Raw genomic sequence first — 18,030 nt, forward strand, 5'->3', positions numbered from 1 at the left:
TGTGTCACATCCCTGAAAGAAGCATTGAGGCTTACCCAGATGGCTACAGGTGCCAGTTCTTGACTGAGTTGTGGCAGGTAGAGAGTAGAGTTAGCTGTGCTGCCTTTAGGGGAAGAGCTTCTTATGGATCCAAGGAAGACTCCTAGATGTTTCCCAACAGTGACAGCTGGACTTCCTGAACTCAGCTTCGGGCTGAAGTCTGCTGGTGATTTCCGTGGACAATCCCTTCTCGAGTTTATGCCATCTGGGCCCCTACAAACTAATAGCTCTACCATGGTTCAGTGTGGGGCCATTCTTAAAAGAAAAACAAACAAAAAGCCATAGAAAAGATGCCCAGAGTGCTGCGCTGTCTTGCAACACATCCTGACATATACTGCTCCAAGAAGTCAAATGGAAAATAGGGAAAAGATTATTCACAACAAAAGTAAGTATTGATCTTTGTACAAACGCTACTGAATAACCTGTAGCTTGTTTTTTAAGTGTCAAAAAAATCTTGGAAATGGCATAATTCAGAAAGCTTATCAAAATATGCCTCCTTTCTAGGTAAAATGGGCTTTGTTGGTTCAATTGCTACAGAAGTCCACAGTTTTAAGTCTAGACATACAGCAAAAAAAGTTGACTTTTCTTTTGAAGGAAAAAAAACTAGTTATAGCTGCTCCAGGCTGGGTTCTCAGTAAGAGCAACTTTCTTTTGTCATAGGTGGTGACTTAAACAATTTTTCTGTGTTTTTGCTGTTATTCCTCCAAGGTTCCTGAAAGGGCTTTTCCTGGCTTCAACTGTGTTTTATTCAGTAGGAAAAGCTCTTTCCAACACCTGCAGTGGCAGGCCAGGGCAGGAGCGGCTCAGGGCCCTGAGCCCCTCTGCCTGGGGGTCTCTCAGTCGAGGAACCTCTGGCAGGCCTTCTTCCAGCGGCAGGCGGTACACCACATGTCTCGGTTCTCCATCCCGTACACCTTCCGACACTTTTTGCCCTCTCCCCTTGGCTTCCTGTAAGACAGATGAGGAAGGTTAGTTTAGTGGGAGGAATTCAATGGGCATTCTATGGAGAGCTCAAAAATCCCTTGAAAGAGTGAGGGAGGAAAAAAAAAAAAAAGGCTGGCCATGGTGGCTCATGCCTGTAATCCCAGCACTTTGGGAGGCTGAGGTGGGCGGATCACCAGAGGTCAGGAGTTTGAGACCAGCCTGTCAACATGGTGAAACTCTGTCTCTACTAAAAACACACAAAAATTAGCCAGGCATGTACCTGTAATCCCAGCTACTCAGGAGGCTGAGGCAGGAGAATCACTTGAACCCGGGAGGTGGAGTTTGCAGTGAGCCAAGATCGTGCTGCACTCCAGCCTGGGAGACAGCGACTTCTCTCTAGGTTCAGACTCTAATATGTGCTGGTTGTTTTCACAGCCACTACACTCAACTGTTAAAATTTGCTACCATATCCCTTAGGCTTCTATTTGTCTACTTGTGGACATGTCCATTTGGGCATCTTCATAAAACTGAATTAAACAAGTAAACACAAGAAGTGCCAGTAGAGAGCAACATTGCTCTTTCAAGTTTTTAAGTAGGTACTTTCAAATGCTCCCACCATTCTCAATTTCTAGTACAGCAGTCCCTGCTAAGGGTGGGGAATATGTTCCAAGACCTCCAGTGGATGCCTCAAACTGCAAATAGTACAAACCCTATATATATATTATGCATGACTTTTTCTTTCTTTACAGTTTCATGGATTGAAGATTCATTCTTACTGTCGATCTTCGCAATCTCAGTATAAAAATTTTTTTCTTTCTTTGTTAAGTTGAAAACTTTCACCTTTTCACTTAAAGGAAGCACTTTATGGCTTGTCTTTAGCATATCTGAATTCTAGCCTCACCACTCTTGCACTTTGGGTCCATTATTAAGTAAAAGAAGGGTTACTTGAACACAAGTACAGTTCGTTACAGTCAATCTAATGGGCGAGTAGTGTAGACAGCGTGGATACACTGAACAAAGGGATAACATACATCACAGGCAGGACTGAGCTGGATGGCACGAAATTTCATCACACTACTCAGAATGGTGTGCAATTTAAAACTTATGAATCATTTATTTCTGGAATTCTCCATTTAACATTTTTGGACCACAATTGACTTTGGGTAACTGAAACCACAGAAAGTAAAACTGTGGATAAAAGGGGACTATTGTATTTTGGTTAAGGAACTTCTGGGGAGATCATTCTTGATCTGCATTAAAAATTGTATCTTATAGTTCATTTAATATAGAGATTAATACAACATGGCTCCAAATAGACCCAATAATCACCATTACCTATTCTGTAAAACAAAAACAAAAACAAAAAACCAAAACCTTACTGTAAATCATTACCCCCCGAAACAACAAATCTTCATTAATAGGTAATGGATGGGAAAAACCATGGGAAAAAAAGAAAGGGTGTTTTGTCAATTGTGGAGAAATTTTATAGAAGATCATTTCTCAGGGTTCTCTCTGCTGTTCTGTTTTACAGTTAATTCCCTTGTGGTGAGGTGTGTGGAGTTTTTTAAGCTGTCGTACCTTAAGCTGACTGTGCCTCTGGGTGGGGAGGACAGGACCGTGTGCGCATGCTGTCTCTGCTCTCCTGTGCCCACCGGATGATGTGTGGGTGACACCTGGTGAATACATGGAAAAGAAAGTTGATGGGGCAGGTTCTCCACCCATGCAGTTAGTTAACCTTTGCTGTGTGGACACTGATCCTTGACCATTAGAAGCAGAGATGAGGCCAGGCACGGTGATTCATACCTGTAATCTCAGAACTTTGGGAGGCCAAGGAGGGCAGATCACTTGTGGTCAGGAGTTCAATCAGCCTGGCCAACATGGTGAAACCCCGTCTGTACCAAAAAGTACAAAAATTAGCCAAGTTGGGGTTGTGTGCCTGTAATCCCAGCTACTTGGGAGGCTGAGGCAGGAGAACTGCTTGAACCCCAGGGCGGAGGTTGCAGTGAGCCGAGATCGTGCCACTGCACTCCAGCCTGGGTGACAGAGTGAGATCCTGTCTCAAAAAAAAAAAAAAAAAAAAAAAAAAAAAGGAAGCAGAGATGAAATGAAATACTTTCCTCACAGAGACCACACATTAAAATGGAGGAGGACTGCTCATGGCAGAATTAAAATGCATTCCCAAACAGAGAAGACCCACCAACAGCCAATATCTCAAACATTTTTTTACTTCATATCTATGCATTTCAAGTGGCTCATAATACCATATTTTCACTTGAATAATATTTTAAATCTTAAAGTACATTCCTGTCTATTTCTTTTGCTCCTCATGAACCCTGTCAAGTAGGGCAAGGCTCATGATTCCCTTTTTAGAGGATGAAACATACCTAGAGAGGTTAAGAGATTTATTTAAGATTACGTAGCTAGTAAGCGGCAATGACACAGTGCAGGTCTAGGCCTTCTGTTGGCTCTAGTGGATCAATCACTGCCACTAAATACATGGATTCTTGTAAAAAACACCCCATCAGCAGACTCTCACGTCCCAACAGAAAGGAATAAAGGCAAGAGGCAGAGAGTCTGAGCAAATCAAGAACGTATGCCACCCACCGAACACTTACTGAGCGCTCACTATGTGCAGGTACACTCACAGCAGCTTTAGTCTTCACAACGACCCCACGCAGTATTACTATTGTTCCCATTTTACAGATTAGGAGACTAAGGCAGATGGAGGTTAAGTAACTTGCCAAAGGTCATGGCATGTGTCATGGTAGACCCAGGGCTGTGCTGCAGCTCTCCTTGGCACCAGGACCTATGTTTAACCCTGTTGCTTTTCTGTCCCTCAGTCATAGAGGAGGGCCCCTACTGTCCTCAGTCCCTCCTGGATTACTCACTTCAGCCCTTTGCATTACCTGTCTCCTAACACTAAGTAATCTTCCCAGCTTCTGGAATTCTTAAAAGCTGCAACAAATTAATTTTTTTAACAAAGGAAAAAGAATGTTTCTTTTTTTTTTAGATTATAAAAACTTCCTCTTTAACCAAGGCTTTTAACATGAACAGATTTCTTGAATAAAATGGAAAGTTTCCAGTACACTGAAACATAAATCCGCAAGTCACCATACATACAACACCCGGCAGGAAAAAACAAAAACAGCAAGTTTACATGATCCCTGTAACAGCCATGGTCTCAAACTCAGATGCTTCCTCCATCTGCCAAGTGTGTTCTGGATACAGAGCACATCGTGGCTTCTGGGGTCACACTCAGCTGAGGCTGTGGGTCCACAGAGCACTCATCTGGCTGGGCTATGGTGGTGGTGGCTCTACTCAAGAAGCAAAGCAGTTACCAGCACATTCAAACAGTGTATTGAACATTTTTAAATATCAAAGTGAGAAACAAGAAGGCAACATAATACTGTTATCAGAAAGATGTTAGGAAGTAAGGACAGCTGTGTAAAGCTTGAGGCTGAAAAGTAGCTTGCCAGCTTCATTTCTTTGGTTTCTCGGGTAGTGGGCGCCGGAACAGCAAGATGTGAGGTTCTGGTTCATGGATCATATAATGGACCCATCCCTGACTCTGCTGAACGCCAAGATTCCTCCATTCAGATTCAGACATCAAATGGGTTTCAGGGACCAGCTTGGCTATGTCCTTGGGCAGCATGACATGTTGATACTCAAACTCCTCGTCGTCGTATTTGTCCGAATAGTAAATTTATTTGTGCAACATGATCGCTCGGTTTGCTAGCCTTCAGCCCCACGCCGCCAACCTCCCGGAAAAAGAATGTTTCAACTAATTAATCAGTATTGCCATATGTAGGAGGATAGACATTTAATAAATTTAAAAACCTAGGAGCCAACGTGGTCACAGGAATAGCATTGTCACTTAAAAGTCACGGGAGCATTCCCCAAACATCCTTAGAGAATTGCTTTTCTCTAGTACAGGTATTAGTACTTTCTCTTCTCTTTCAACGTAAAGGAATGCACATGACACAGTTCGGATGTGTGTCTCTGCCCGAATTTCATGTTGAAAAGTAATCCCCAATGCTGGAGGTGGGGCCTGGTGGGAGGTGTGTGGATTATGGGGATGGATCCCTCATGAATAGCTTGGACCATTCTCTTGGTGATATGTGACCTCTCACTCTTGAGTTTACATAAGACTGTGGTTGTTTTATGCCCATTCCTGCTTTCATACATGACGTGCCTGCTCCTGCTTCACCTTCCACCATGAGTAAAAGCTCCCTGAGGCCTCCCCAGAAGCAGATGCCACTGTGCTTCCTGTACAGCCTGTAGAGCCAATTAAACCTCTTTTCTTTATAACTTACCCTATCTCAGGTATTTCTTTATAGCAATGCAAGTATGGCCTAATAGAGATCATCAGTGTTATTTTCCCAGACATTAATTTTAATGCTATGGCTTGAATGTTTGTCCCCTCCAAAACTTATGTTGAAACTTACTTGCCATTGTAATAGTATTAAAAGGTGGGGCCCTTAAGAGGTGATTAGGCTATGAGGGCTCCACTCCCATGGGTGGGATTAGTGTTCTACAAGGGCCAGTTTGGCCCCCCTCACCCTCTCACCTTCTGCCATGTGATGATGCAGCATAAAGGCCCTAACAGAGGCTGGCATGTTGATGTTGGACTTCCCCGCCTCCAGGTTGTTAGTCAGTAAATTTCTGTTCATTATAAATTACCCAGTCTAAGGTATTCTGTTATAGCAGCACAAAACTTAGACATTTAAAAAATTATACAGGTAGGGCCAGGAGTGGTAGCTTATGCCTGTAATCCTAGCACTTTGGGAGGCCAAGGTGAATGGATCACTTGAGTCCAGGAGTTTGAGCCCAGTCTGGGCAACATGGTGAAACCCCATCTCTACTAAAAATACACAAATTAGCCAGATTGGTGATGTGCACCTAAAGTCCCAGCTACTCGGCTGAGGTGGGAGGATCACCTGAGTGTGGAGAGTTCAAGGGAGCAGTGAGTCGAGATTGTGCTGTTGCACTCCAGCCTGGCCAACAGAGTGAGACACATCTCAAAAAAAAAAATTATACAGGTAAGTAAAAATCTAACATTTGGAACCATTGTTGCCATGAGTTTGAACTATTCTATACCACTGGTCTTCATGCTAAAGTTGGGTGGAGCAAGGGCCAGCAGAGGTAACATTCAGAGTTTTTAAAAATAAAAGCTTTGGAGTTCAGTGCATTCATTTCATGTGTATAGATATGCAGCTTCCTCCAAGAGCAGAATCCTCCTCACCCCATCTCATAATGGCTTTGGTTTTGTACAGGATGAATAACAGCAAACTAGAGAGAGTGAATACCTGAGACATCTACAGTCACTGTAGATGATCTCTGATATGCTTATATGAATTGTTTTAAATTATCAGGAAAATAAACATAAAAATTAACAATTCTTGTAGAACTTAAAGAATCCCAAGAACACTGTACTTCATTTAGTCAGAGAACTGGAAAAGTTTGGTTGACATGACAGTAACACTACTCCCATCAGCCACGGATAATGTGGAAGTTTCTAGATCATGCAAAGTTGCCATAGCCCTTTTGCATGAAGTGATATGAGATTATTGGATACTCTTCATTCAACAGATATTTATTAAGTACTTGCTATGTACCAGGCATTGTTACAGATTCTGAGGATACAGCTGTGAACAAAACAAATTCTCTGCCCTCATGGAGCTTATGTTCTAGTGAGAAGACAGACAATAAATACGAAATCACACAAGATCATTTTAGTGATAAGTAGCTGACAGAAATGAAATAGGGTAACAGGCTAAAGTGTAATAGAAGGAGAGGACATTTATTTATCTTGAGTGGTAAGAGAAGGCTTCCTGAGGAGGTTACCTTTCACCTACAAGGCACTGCAGAAAAAGGGGTGGGCACTTTGTGGGAGGTGGAGGGTGGGAGGAGAGGAGACGGAAGTATCAAGCTATGCCTCTGACCTGCAATAAGGGATCTGAATGTTATTCCAAGCGCAATAAGTAAGCCATTGGAGTGTTTTTAAAAGTAAGACATCTGATTAATGCTTTAAACAGATCACTTTGGCACTTTGGAGAATGGACAGCAGACAGCCTGGAAAGGAGCCCTGGAGTTAAGAGGCTTTTGCAGTATTCCAGGCAAAGACATACTGGTGGTTTAGACTAGGTATGGCGGCAGTGGTGGGGAGGGTCTGGATTCCTGTTGTTTAGAGGGACAGCCTAGGACTTGTGGGTTAGGATGGGGCACAAAGAAAATTGCATCTCTAGATGAATCAAGGATGAATTGAGGAGTCAAGGATGAATCCCAGGTTCTGGCCCAAGTGGCTGGAGGCACAGTGGTGCCACTTTCTGAGATGAGAAAGTTACAGAAGCAGCAGGGTGGGGGAGGCATGAGGAACAGGCTTTTGAAAATTCCAGGAACAGGGTTTGAGGGACATGGATTGTCTTCAGCGGTTTTGTGCTGCTATAACAGAGTACCTGAGACTGGATGATTTATAATGAGCAGAAATTTATTTTTTAAAGTTCTGGAGGCTGGAAAGTCCAAGGTTGAGGGGCCGGCGTGTGACAATGGCCTTCTCGCTGTGTCATCCCAGGGCAAAGGGTGGAAGGGTAACAGTTCACTTAAGAGAAGGCTGAACTTGTTTTTATAACAAACCCACTCTTCTGATAATGACAGTAATCCATTCATGAGAGTAGAGTCCTCTGGACCCCATCACCTCTTAAGGGTTCCACCTCTCAACACTGCTGCACTGGGGATTATATTTCCAACACATGAACTTTGGGGGACACTTGCAAACCACAACATGGACCTCCTGCAGGAATGACCCCTCGCCAAAGTCCTTCTTCCTGCTAATGGCTCTCTTAACTCTGGAGTTCAGTACATGCATTTCGAGGACCCACTTCAAACTTCCATATGTGGCTGAGTTCAGTAGGAGGCTCAATATGACATGTGAGTTTTTTCTTCAGACTTCTAATGGCAATACAGTCATGTTTCAGCTTCTTATTTTAGTTGAGGATGAGGGTGGAGAAACCAAGGGAGTAACTGGGGCAGTCAACTACCATTTATTCAGTGCTTGTGAATGTGAAAGACAGGCAAGTAGGTTATCTATTATCTCTTTTAATTCTCACAGCAAACTTGCAAAATAAATAATCTATATCTACATCTTACAGATAGAGAAATTTAGGCTTTGAGCAGGGAAGTGGCCTGCAGAACATCCCAGAGGTAAAAGTAGCAGCAGAAGTAATTTGCTGAGAGCCTGCTATATAAGCTAAGTGTCTTCCATATGTTATCTATTTTAATCTTCACAACAACCCTATCATAGCCATAATTTCCATTTTATAGATGAGAAAATGGAGAAGTTAAGTGCACTGTCCAGGCCACACAGTAAATGGACTCAGGGTTTGAACACCATTGTCTGACTTGAACACAGCTGGCCTTAGAACTCACTTCCGAATGATGTCAAAGCCCTGCTTTTTGCACTCTTCCATCCTGCCATATCGTTGATGTAAATAATGTGTGCCCTAAAATAAAGCCCTATAAAGCAAATACTCTCTCTCTTACTGGTCTCTGCATTTCAATTTGTTTATTTCTTAACCATTTCCAAGTTCTATTTTGTAGCATGTTTTATAAAACATATAATGTGCTTGGACAGTATAATATGATAATATTTCTAGCTAAATAAAATTATTGGGCTATATGTACATAGTTTGTTGGTTAGGTGTGACCTCAGAAGAGTCTAAAGAATTTTAAATTAGATGGCCGAATAGGAACAGCTCCAGTCTACAGCTCCCAGCGTGAGTGACACAGAAGATGGGTGATTTCTGCATTTCCAACTGAGGTACCGGGTTCAACTCACTGGGAAGTGTTGGACAGTGGGTGCAGGACAGTGGGTGCAGCACACCGAGTGTGAGCCGAAGCAGGATGAGGCATCGCCTCACCCGGGAAGCGCAAGGGCTCAGGGAATTCCCTTTCCTAGTCAAAGAAAGGGGTGACAGACGGCACCTGGAAAATTGGGTCACTCCCACCCTAATACTGCACTTTTCCAACAGTCAGCAAACGGCACACCAGGAGATTATATCCTGCACATGGCTCGGAGGGTCCTATGCCCATGGAGCCTCACTCATTGCTACCACAGCAGTCTGAGATCAAACTGCAAGGTGGCAGCGAGGCTAGGGGAGGGGCGCCCGCCATTGCCGAGGCTTGAGTAGGTAAACGAAGCAGCCAGGAAGCTCGAACAGGGTGGAGCCCACCATAGCTCAAGGAGGCCTGCCTGCCTCTGTAGACTCCACCTCTGGGGGCAGGGCATAGCCAAACAAAAGGCAGCAGAAAACTTTGCAGACTTAAATGTCCCTGTCTGACAGCTTTGAAGAGAGCAGCAGTTCTCCCAGCACGCAGCTGGAGATCTGAGAACGAACAGATTGCCTCCTCAAGTGGGTCCATGACCCCCGAGTAGCCTAACTGGGAGGCATCCCCCAGTAGGGGCAGACTGACACCTCACATGGCCGGGTACTCCTCTGAGACAAAACTTCCAGAGGAACGATCAGGCAGCAACATTTGCTGTTCACCAATAACCACTGTTCTGCAGCCTCTGCTGCTGATACCCAGGCAAACAGGGTCTGGAGTGGACCTCCAGCAAACTCCAACAGACCTGCAGCTGAGGGTCCTGACTGTTAGAAGGAAAACTAACAAACAGAAAGGACATCCACACCAAAACCCCATCTGTATGTCACCATCATCAAAGACCAAAGGTAGATAAAACCACAAAGATGGGGAAAAAACAGCAGAAAAACTGGAAACTCTAAAAATCAGAGCGCCTCTCCTCCTCCAAAGGAACGCAGCTACTCACCAGCAACGGAACAAAGCAGGATGGAGAATGACTTTGACAAGTTGAGAGAAGAAGGCTTCAGATGATCAAACTACTCCGAGCTAAAGGAGGAAGTCCGAACCCATGGCAAAGAAGTTAAAAACCTTGAAAAAAAATTAGACGAATGGCTAACCAGAATAACCAATGCAGAAAAGTCCTTAAAGGACCTGTTGGAGCTGAAAACCAAGGCACAAGAACTACGTGACGAATGCATAAGCCTCAGTAGCTGATCCGATCAAGTGGAAGAAAGGGTATCAGTGATGGAAGATCAAATGAATGAAAGGAAGTGAGAAGAGAAGTTTAGACAAAAAAGAATAAAAAGAAACGAACAAAGCCTCCAAGAAATATGGGACTATGTGAAAAGACCAAATCTATGTCTGACTGGTGTACCCGAAAGTGACGGGGAGAATGGAACCAAGTTGGAAAACACTCTGCAGGATATTATCCAGGAGAACTTCCCCAATCTAGCAAGGCAGGCCAATATTCAAATTCAGGAAATACAGAGAATGCCACAAAGATACTCCTTGAGAAGAGCAACTCCAAGACACATAATTGTCAGATTCACCAAAGTTGAAATGAAGGAAAAAATATTAAGGGCAGCCAGAGAGAAAGGTCGGGTTACCCACAAAGGGAAGCCCATCAGACTAACAGCTCATCTCTCAGCAGAAACTATACAAGCCAGAAGAGAGTGGGGGCCAATATTCAACATTCTTAAAGAAAAGAATTTTCAACCCAGAAGTTCATATCCAGCCAAACTAAGCTTCATAAGTGAAGGAGAAATAAAATACTTTACAGACAAGCAAATGCTGAGAGATTTTTGTCACCACCAGGCCTGCCCTAAAAGAGCTCCTGAAGGAAGCACTAAACATGGAAAGGAACAACTGGTACCAGCCACTGCAAAAACATGCCAAATTGTAAAGACCATCGAGGCTAGGAAGAAACTGCATCAAGTAACGAGCAAAACAACCAGCTAACATCATAATGACAGGATCAAATTCACACATAACAATATTAACCTCAAATGTAAAGGGGCTAAATGCTGCAATTAAAAGACACAGACTGGCAAATTGGATAAAGAGTCAAGACCCATCAGTGTGCTGTATTCAGGAAACCCATCTCATGTGCAGAGACACACATAGGCTCAAAATAAAGGGATGGAGAAAGATCTACCAAGCAAATGGAAAACAAAAAAAAGGCAGGGGTTGCAATCCTAGTCTCTGATGAAACAGACTTTAAACCAACAAAGATCAAAAGAGACAAAGAAGGCCATTACATAATGGTAAAGGGATCAATTCAACAAGAAGAGCTAACTATCCTAAATATATATGCACCCAATACAGGAGCAGCCAGATTCATAAAGCAAGTCCTTAGAGACCTACAAAGAGACTTAGACTCCCACACAATAATAATGGGAGATTTTAACACCCCACTGTCAACATCAGAGAGATCAACGAGACAGAAAGTTAACAAGGATATCCAGGAACTGAACTCAGCTCTGCACCAAGTGGACCTAATAGACATCTACAGAACTCTCCACCCCAAATCAACAGAATATACATTCTTCTCAGCACCACACCACACCTATTCCAAAATTGACCACATAGTTGGAAGTAAAGCACTCCTCAGCAAATATAAAAGAACAGAAATTATAACAAACTGTCTCTCAGACCACAGTGCAATCAAACTAGAACTCAGGATTAAGAAACTCACTCAAAACCGCTCAACTACATGGAAACTGAACAACCTGCTCCTGAATGACTACTGGGTACATCATGAAATGAAGGCAGAAATAAAAATGTTCTTTGAAACCAACGAGAACAAAGACACAACATACCAGAATCTCTGGGTCACATTCAAAGCAGTGTGTAGAGGGAAATTTATAGCACTAAACGCCCACAAGAGAAAGCAGGAAAGATCTAAAATTGACACCCTAACATCACAATTAAAAGAACTAGAGAAGCAAGAGCAAACACATTCAAAAGCTAGCAGAAGGCAAGAAATAACTAAGATCAGAGCAGAACTGAAAGAAATAGAGACACAAAAAACCCTTCAAAAAAATCAATGAATCCAGGAGCTGGTTTTTTGAAAAGATCAACAAAATTGATAGACTGCTAGCAAGACTAATAAAGAAGAAAAGAGAGAAGAATCAAATAGATGTAACAAAAAATGATAAAGGGGATATCACCACCGATCCCACAGAAATACAAACTACCATCAGAGAATACTATAAACACCTCTATGCAAATAAACTAGAAAATCTAGAAGAAATGGATAAATTCCTCGACACATACACCCTCCCAAGACTAAACCAGGAAGAAGTTGAATCTCTGAATAGACCAATAACAGGTTCTGAAATTCAGGCAATCATTAACAGCTTACCAACCAAAAAAAGTCCAGGACCAGATGGATTCACAGCCAAATTCTACCAGAGGTACAAGGAGGAGCTGGTACCATTCCTTCTGAAACTACTCCAATCAACAGAAAAAGAGGAAATTCTCCCTAACTCATTTTATGAGGCCAGCATCATTCTGATACCAAAGCCTGGCAGAGACACAACAAAAAAGAGAATTTTAGACCAACATCCCTGATGAACATCAATGCAAAAATCCTTAATAAAATACTGGCAAACCAAATCCAGCAGCACATGAAAAAGCTTATCCACCATGATCAAGTGGGCTTCATCCCTGGGATGCAAGGCTGGTTCAACATACACAAATCAATAAACGTAATCCAGCATATAAACAGAACCAAAGATAAAAACCACATGATTATCTCAATAGATGCAGAAAAGGCCTTTGACAAAATTCAACAACCCTTCATGCTAAAAACTCTCAATAAATTAGGTATTGATGGGACATATCTCAAAATAATAAGAGCTATCTATGGCAAACCCATAGCCAATATCATACTGAATGGGCAAAAACTGGAAGCATTCCCTTTGAAAACTGGCACAAGACAGGGATGCCCTCTCTCACCACTCCTATTCAACATAGTGTTGGAAGTTCTGGCCAGGGCAATCAGGCAGGAGAAGGAAATAAAGGGTATTCAATTAGGAAAAGAGGAAGTCAAATTGTCCCTGTTTGCAGATGACATGATTGTATATCTAGAAAACCCCATCGTCTCAGCCCAAAATCTCCTTAAGCTGATAAGCAACTTCAGCAAAGTCTCACGATACAAAATCAATGTGCAAAAATCACAAGCATTCTTATAACCAATTATAAGCATTCTTAAAACCAATAACAGACAAACAGAGAGCCAAATCATGAGTGAACTCCCATTCACAATTGCTTCAAAGAGAATAAAATACCTAGGAATCCAACTTACAAGGGATGTGAAGGACCTCTTCAAGGAGAACTACAAACCACTGCTCAATGAAATAAAAGAGGATACAAATGAATGGAAGAACATTCCATGCTCATGGATAGGAAGAACCAATATCGTGAAAATGGCCATACTGCCCAAGGTAATTTATAGATTCAATGCCATCCCCATGAAGCTACCAATGACTTTCTTCACAGAATCGGAAAAAACTACTTTAAAGTTCATATGGAACCAAAAAAGAGCCCGCATTGCCAAGTCAATCCTAAGCCAAAAGAACAAAGCTGGAGGCATCACGCTACCTGACTTCAAACTATACTACAAGGCTACAGTAACCAAAATAGCATGGTACTGGTACCAAAACAGAGATATAGACCAATGGAACAGAACAGAGCCCTCAGAAATAATGCCACATATCTACAATTATCTGATCTTTGACAAACCTGAGAAAAACAAGAAATGGGGAAAGGATTCCCTATTTAATAAATGGTGCTGGGAAAACTGGCTAGCCATATGTAGAAAGCTGAAACTGGATCCCTTCCTTACACCTTATACAAAAATTAATTCAAGATGGATTCAAGACTTAAATGTTACACCTAAAACTATAAAAATCCTAGAAGAAAACCTAGGCAGTACCATTCAGGACACAGGCATGGGCAAGGACTTCATGTCTAAAACACCAAAAGCAATGGCAACAAAAGCCAAAATTGACAAATGGGATCTAATTAAACTAAAGAGCTTCTGCACAGCCAAAGAAACTACCATCAGAGTGAACAGGCAACCTATAAAATGGGAGAAAATTTTTGCAATCTACTCATCTGACAAAGGGCTAATATCCAGAATCTACAATGAACTCCAGCAAATTTACAAGAAAAAAACAAACAACCCCATCAAAAAGTGGGCGAAGGATATGAACAGACACTTCTCAAAAGAAGACATTTATGCGGCCAAAAGACACATGCAAAAATGTTCATCATTACTGGCCATCAGAGAAATGCAAATCAAAACCACAATGAGATACCATCTCACATCAGTTAAAATGGCGATCATTAAAAAGTCAGGAAACAACAGGTGCTGGAGAGGATGTGGTGAAATAGGAACACTTTTACACTGTTGGTGGGACTGTAAACTAGTTCAACCATTGTGGAAGTCAGTGTGGCGATTCCTCAGGGATCTAGAACTAGAAATACCATTTGACCCAGCCATCCCATTACTGGGTATATACCCAAAGGAGTATAAATCATGCTGCTATAAAGACACATGCACACATATGTTTATTTGGACACTATTCACAATAGCAAAGACTTGGAACCAACCCAAATGTCCAACAATGACAGACTGGATTAAGAAAATGTGGCACATATACACCATGGAATACTATGCAGCCATAAAAAATGATGAGTTCATGTCCTTTGTAGGGACATGGATGAAGCTGGAAACCATCATTCTCAGCAAACTATCGCAAGGACAAAAAACCAAACGCTGCATGTTCTCACTCATAGATGGGAATTGAACAATGAGAATACATGGACACAGGAAGGGGAACATCACACACCAGGGCCTGTTGTGGGGTGGGGGGAGGGGGGAGGGATAGCATTAGGAGACATATCTAATGTTAAATGAAGAGTTAATGGGTGCAGCACACCAACATGGCACATGTATACATATGTAACAAACCTGCACGTTGGGCACATGTACCCTAAAACTTAAAGTATAATTAAAGAAAAAAAGAACAAAAACAAAACGTATTTGGAAAGTTCCCACTATAAAAAAAAAAAAGAATTTTAAATTATAGTCTGTAAAAATTGTGACTAATCTCTCTCATGTGTTGAGTATATCTGTGTTACAGGAATCAATCCTAAATAGGGAGGAGCCGCTTTCTCTGACCCATTATACAGTGCTTAGACACAGTAAAGGCAGCAATGATGGTAGGAAATCTGCATTGTCAGCTACATGCCAGGCACTGTGTGAACGACACAACTCTAAGAGGTAGTACTAGAGTAGAGGATATTACTTTAGAAGGATCACATGGCATTCACAAATGCCAGAGCCAGGATTTGCAAGTAAGCCTCACACTAGAGATGCTGTGCCCTTCTGTAAATATGCAGGAGAAATTTCTTTTCTTGTAAGTTTTTATCTCTTAAGAGGGAGGAAAAAAAGGCCTCTGGCTTGGTTTTAACCTCATATAATTCTGAATCTTCCCTCAAGGCATTAAAAAAGAAACCTCAAACCAGCTAAGCATTTGACAAATAAGCACTGCTATTTCAGCTTTGGAGACCCTCCCCAACAGCCTGAAGCCTCCTAGAACTGCTCTTGGATAGCAGGTTGACTAGCTTATACTTGCTTTCCTAGGGGCTGTTATAGATCGAATGTTTGTGTCCCTCAAATTCATATGATAAAACTCTAATCCCCAGTGTGGTTGTATTTGGACATAGGGCCTTTAAGGAGGTCATAAGGGTGGGGCCCTGACCCAACAGGATTAGTGTCCTTTAAGAAGGGATAGCAGAGGCTGGTGCATTCCTCCATGCTTGCTCTCCCTGGCTTGCCAGTGCCCTGGCATGTGCTTGTGCTCTCTCTCTCTTTCTCTCTCGACTGTGCATGCACAGTGAGAAGGCAGCCATCTACAAGCAGGAAGGGGTCTTCACCAGAACTGAATTGGCCGACACATTGATTTGGACTTCTAGCCTCTAGAACTGTGAGAAAATAAATTTCTGTTGTTTAAGCTGCCAAGTCTATGGTATTTTATGGCAGTCTTGAGCTGATTAATAAAGGGGCCAACGGCTCTTAGTTTTCTGTCATGAAAAGAGAGAGAAAGAAATGGAGATAATTAGGAGAGAAGGCAGGTCATTAGGGAAAAACATGTCAAAGAAAGTTGTAATTAAGGATGTTCTCTTTCCTACCCCTCTCCCCACAGCCTTAGGCTACAAAAGACTGAACTTCCAGTTACATTTGTTAAATATGCAGTTCAGCCTTCTCAGCTACACACCTCCGGGAAGAGGTCTTACCCAGGGAACTTATTAAAGTCCAATGTTCAGGAAATCTAGCATAGGCAAATGAATAAATAAAATCCTGCAACCCTTGGGATTTTTCAGAAAGGGGTTTTTCTCACTTTCTAGGAAGTGTACAAAAGTATCCCTCTTCAATACCACGTCTCAAAGATGTGGGAGAAAAGTGAACTCTAAACAGGGTTGACAACCTCAGGGTATTTATTTTAGAGTACAAGGATAAAGGTATTTTTTTTGAAAAGCATTTTATAACATGAATATTTCTCTGTTCTTCAGTTTGGACACAATGAAGCCATCATTAATACAAATTCATTATAACTTACAATTTTTAGAGCTTTGGTCTGAAAACCCTATTACACCAATTTAGAGGGTAAGAATTTACGTTTTTAAATTCTACCTGGCTTGCCTGGCACTCCTGGAGCATTCAGGGACAGCTGCTGGCATGCTGTCTGTGGGTGTACAACAGTCCTGCATCTGTGTGGGTGGGCTGTTATGAGAGCTAGCCCACCAGGAGAAGGAGGAGGACCGCAGCACCTGCTTGTTTTTTTTAGAGCATGGCCAGAGAGTTTAGCAACAAAAAGAACATTCTTAGTTGTAGCCTTCTTGTCTTTCTAGGGTAAAACAAAAACCTTTGAAAATTCCACCCCACCCTTACTTTATCTTTAAATAGGAATGGCAAGCTTGACTGCTAAAATCAGTCTAAAGTCTTTGCTGAAACAGGTTACACAATCAGCACAATTGGGAATTCTCTGGTGAAAGAATAAATTAGAAGCTCTCAGCTGGGCACAGTGGCTCAAGCCTGTAATCCCAGCACTTTGGGAGGCTGAGGTGGGCAGATTGCTTGAGCTCAGGAGTCCAAGACCAGCCTGGGCAACATGGGAAACCCCCATATCTACTAAAAATACAAAAATTAGCCAGGTGTGATGGTGTGCGTCTGTAGTCCCAGCTACTCAGGAGGCTGAAGTGGGGAAGATGAGCCCAGGGAGGTTGAGGCTGCAGTGAGCCGTGATGGCACCACTGCACTCTAAGCCTGGGTCATGGACTGAGACCCTGTTTCAAGAAAAAAAAAAAAAAAAAAAAGCTCACATAGGATTTTAGTGGAATACCTACTTAACCCAGCTATGGTATGTTTTATATATCGTATATACGGTATGTTTTATATATCGTATATATACTTTCTGTCAAAGCTTTTGTCTAGAATGTCCCAGGTAATCAACACAGAGTGAAATGAGGGATTCTGTAAAAAAATCAAGGGCACTGAGATGAGGGTAGAAATACACAGTGTCCGTAGCAGAGTTTTAACATTCTATTGTTGAAAAACGAATGATATAAGGTATCCTGGCTGGTATCCTGGTGTGTAAGACACATAAGAACCATGGAGGACATGGAGCTAGTAAAGAGCCCCTCAGAGTGATTTCCCTATACTTCAGAAGATAATTTAGTTAGAAAAGCAAAGGGGAAAAACATTCCAGTTTGCTTGGCCACAGAGGTAGTCTGAAAGAGGTTTGAACTGGGCTGTTCCATCTACATGCTATAGTACCAGATGAGCAACATGGTGTATGCTTCCCATACATCATTGAAAATTCTTCCCAAGTCAAAGGCAGGAATTAATAGGATGCAGAAAAGATGGTCTCAATAATTCCGTAACTGTGGCTGCCATTTTAGGTTAATACAGAGAGGCTGTCTCAAAAATGATATAAAGAGCCACTCTGGGTCTTTTTATGTCTACCAAAAAAAAAAAAAGTCCCCAAACAGATTGTTAACCCCTGACACCTACATCAGTGGATCAGTGTTCTTGCCAGAAGCAAAACTAATACCAACACGTCTAAGCTGCCCTCTTCTAATGTCTACTAACAAGGTCACTCTTGCAGAGCTACCAGAAGTTACCACTATTCAGTGAAA

General features: G+C 42.1%; 1 protein-coding gene across 6 annotated transcripts in view; it reads right to left on the reverse strand.

Annotated features, from left to right (window-relative positions):
- The window catches only part of ZNF704 (zinc finger protein 704), a 245,821-nt gene that overhangs the window by 12,045 nt on the left and 215,746 nt on the right, over positions 1-18,030 (reverse strand). For 5 of the 6 annotated variants that reach the window (XM_063817210.1, XM_054657390.2, XM_054657388.2 and 2 more), the window contains exons 8-9: positions 2,542-2,636; positions 36-987 (exon numbers count right to left, since the gene is read on the reverse strand). In XM_063817210.1, coding sequence (XP_063673280.1) covers positions 876-987; positions 2,542-2,636 — 207 coding nt within the window. In that variant the 3' untranslated portion in view covers positions 36-875. Of the gene's footprint in view, positions 1-35; positions 988-2,541; positions 2,637-3,047; positions 4,722-18,030 lie in introns of those variants that run through there. The other variant, XM_016959596.4, reaches the window with a different exon arrangement.

This window comes from Pan troglodytes, chromosome 7 (assembly GCF_028858775.2).
Source record: "Pan troglodytes isolate AG18354 chromosome 7, NHGRI_mPanTro3-v2.0_pri, whole genome shotgun sequence".
Classification (NCBI taxonomy): Eukaryota; Metazoa; Chordata; class Mammalia; order Primates; family Hominidae; genus Pan; species Pan troglodytes.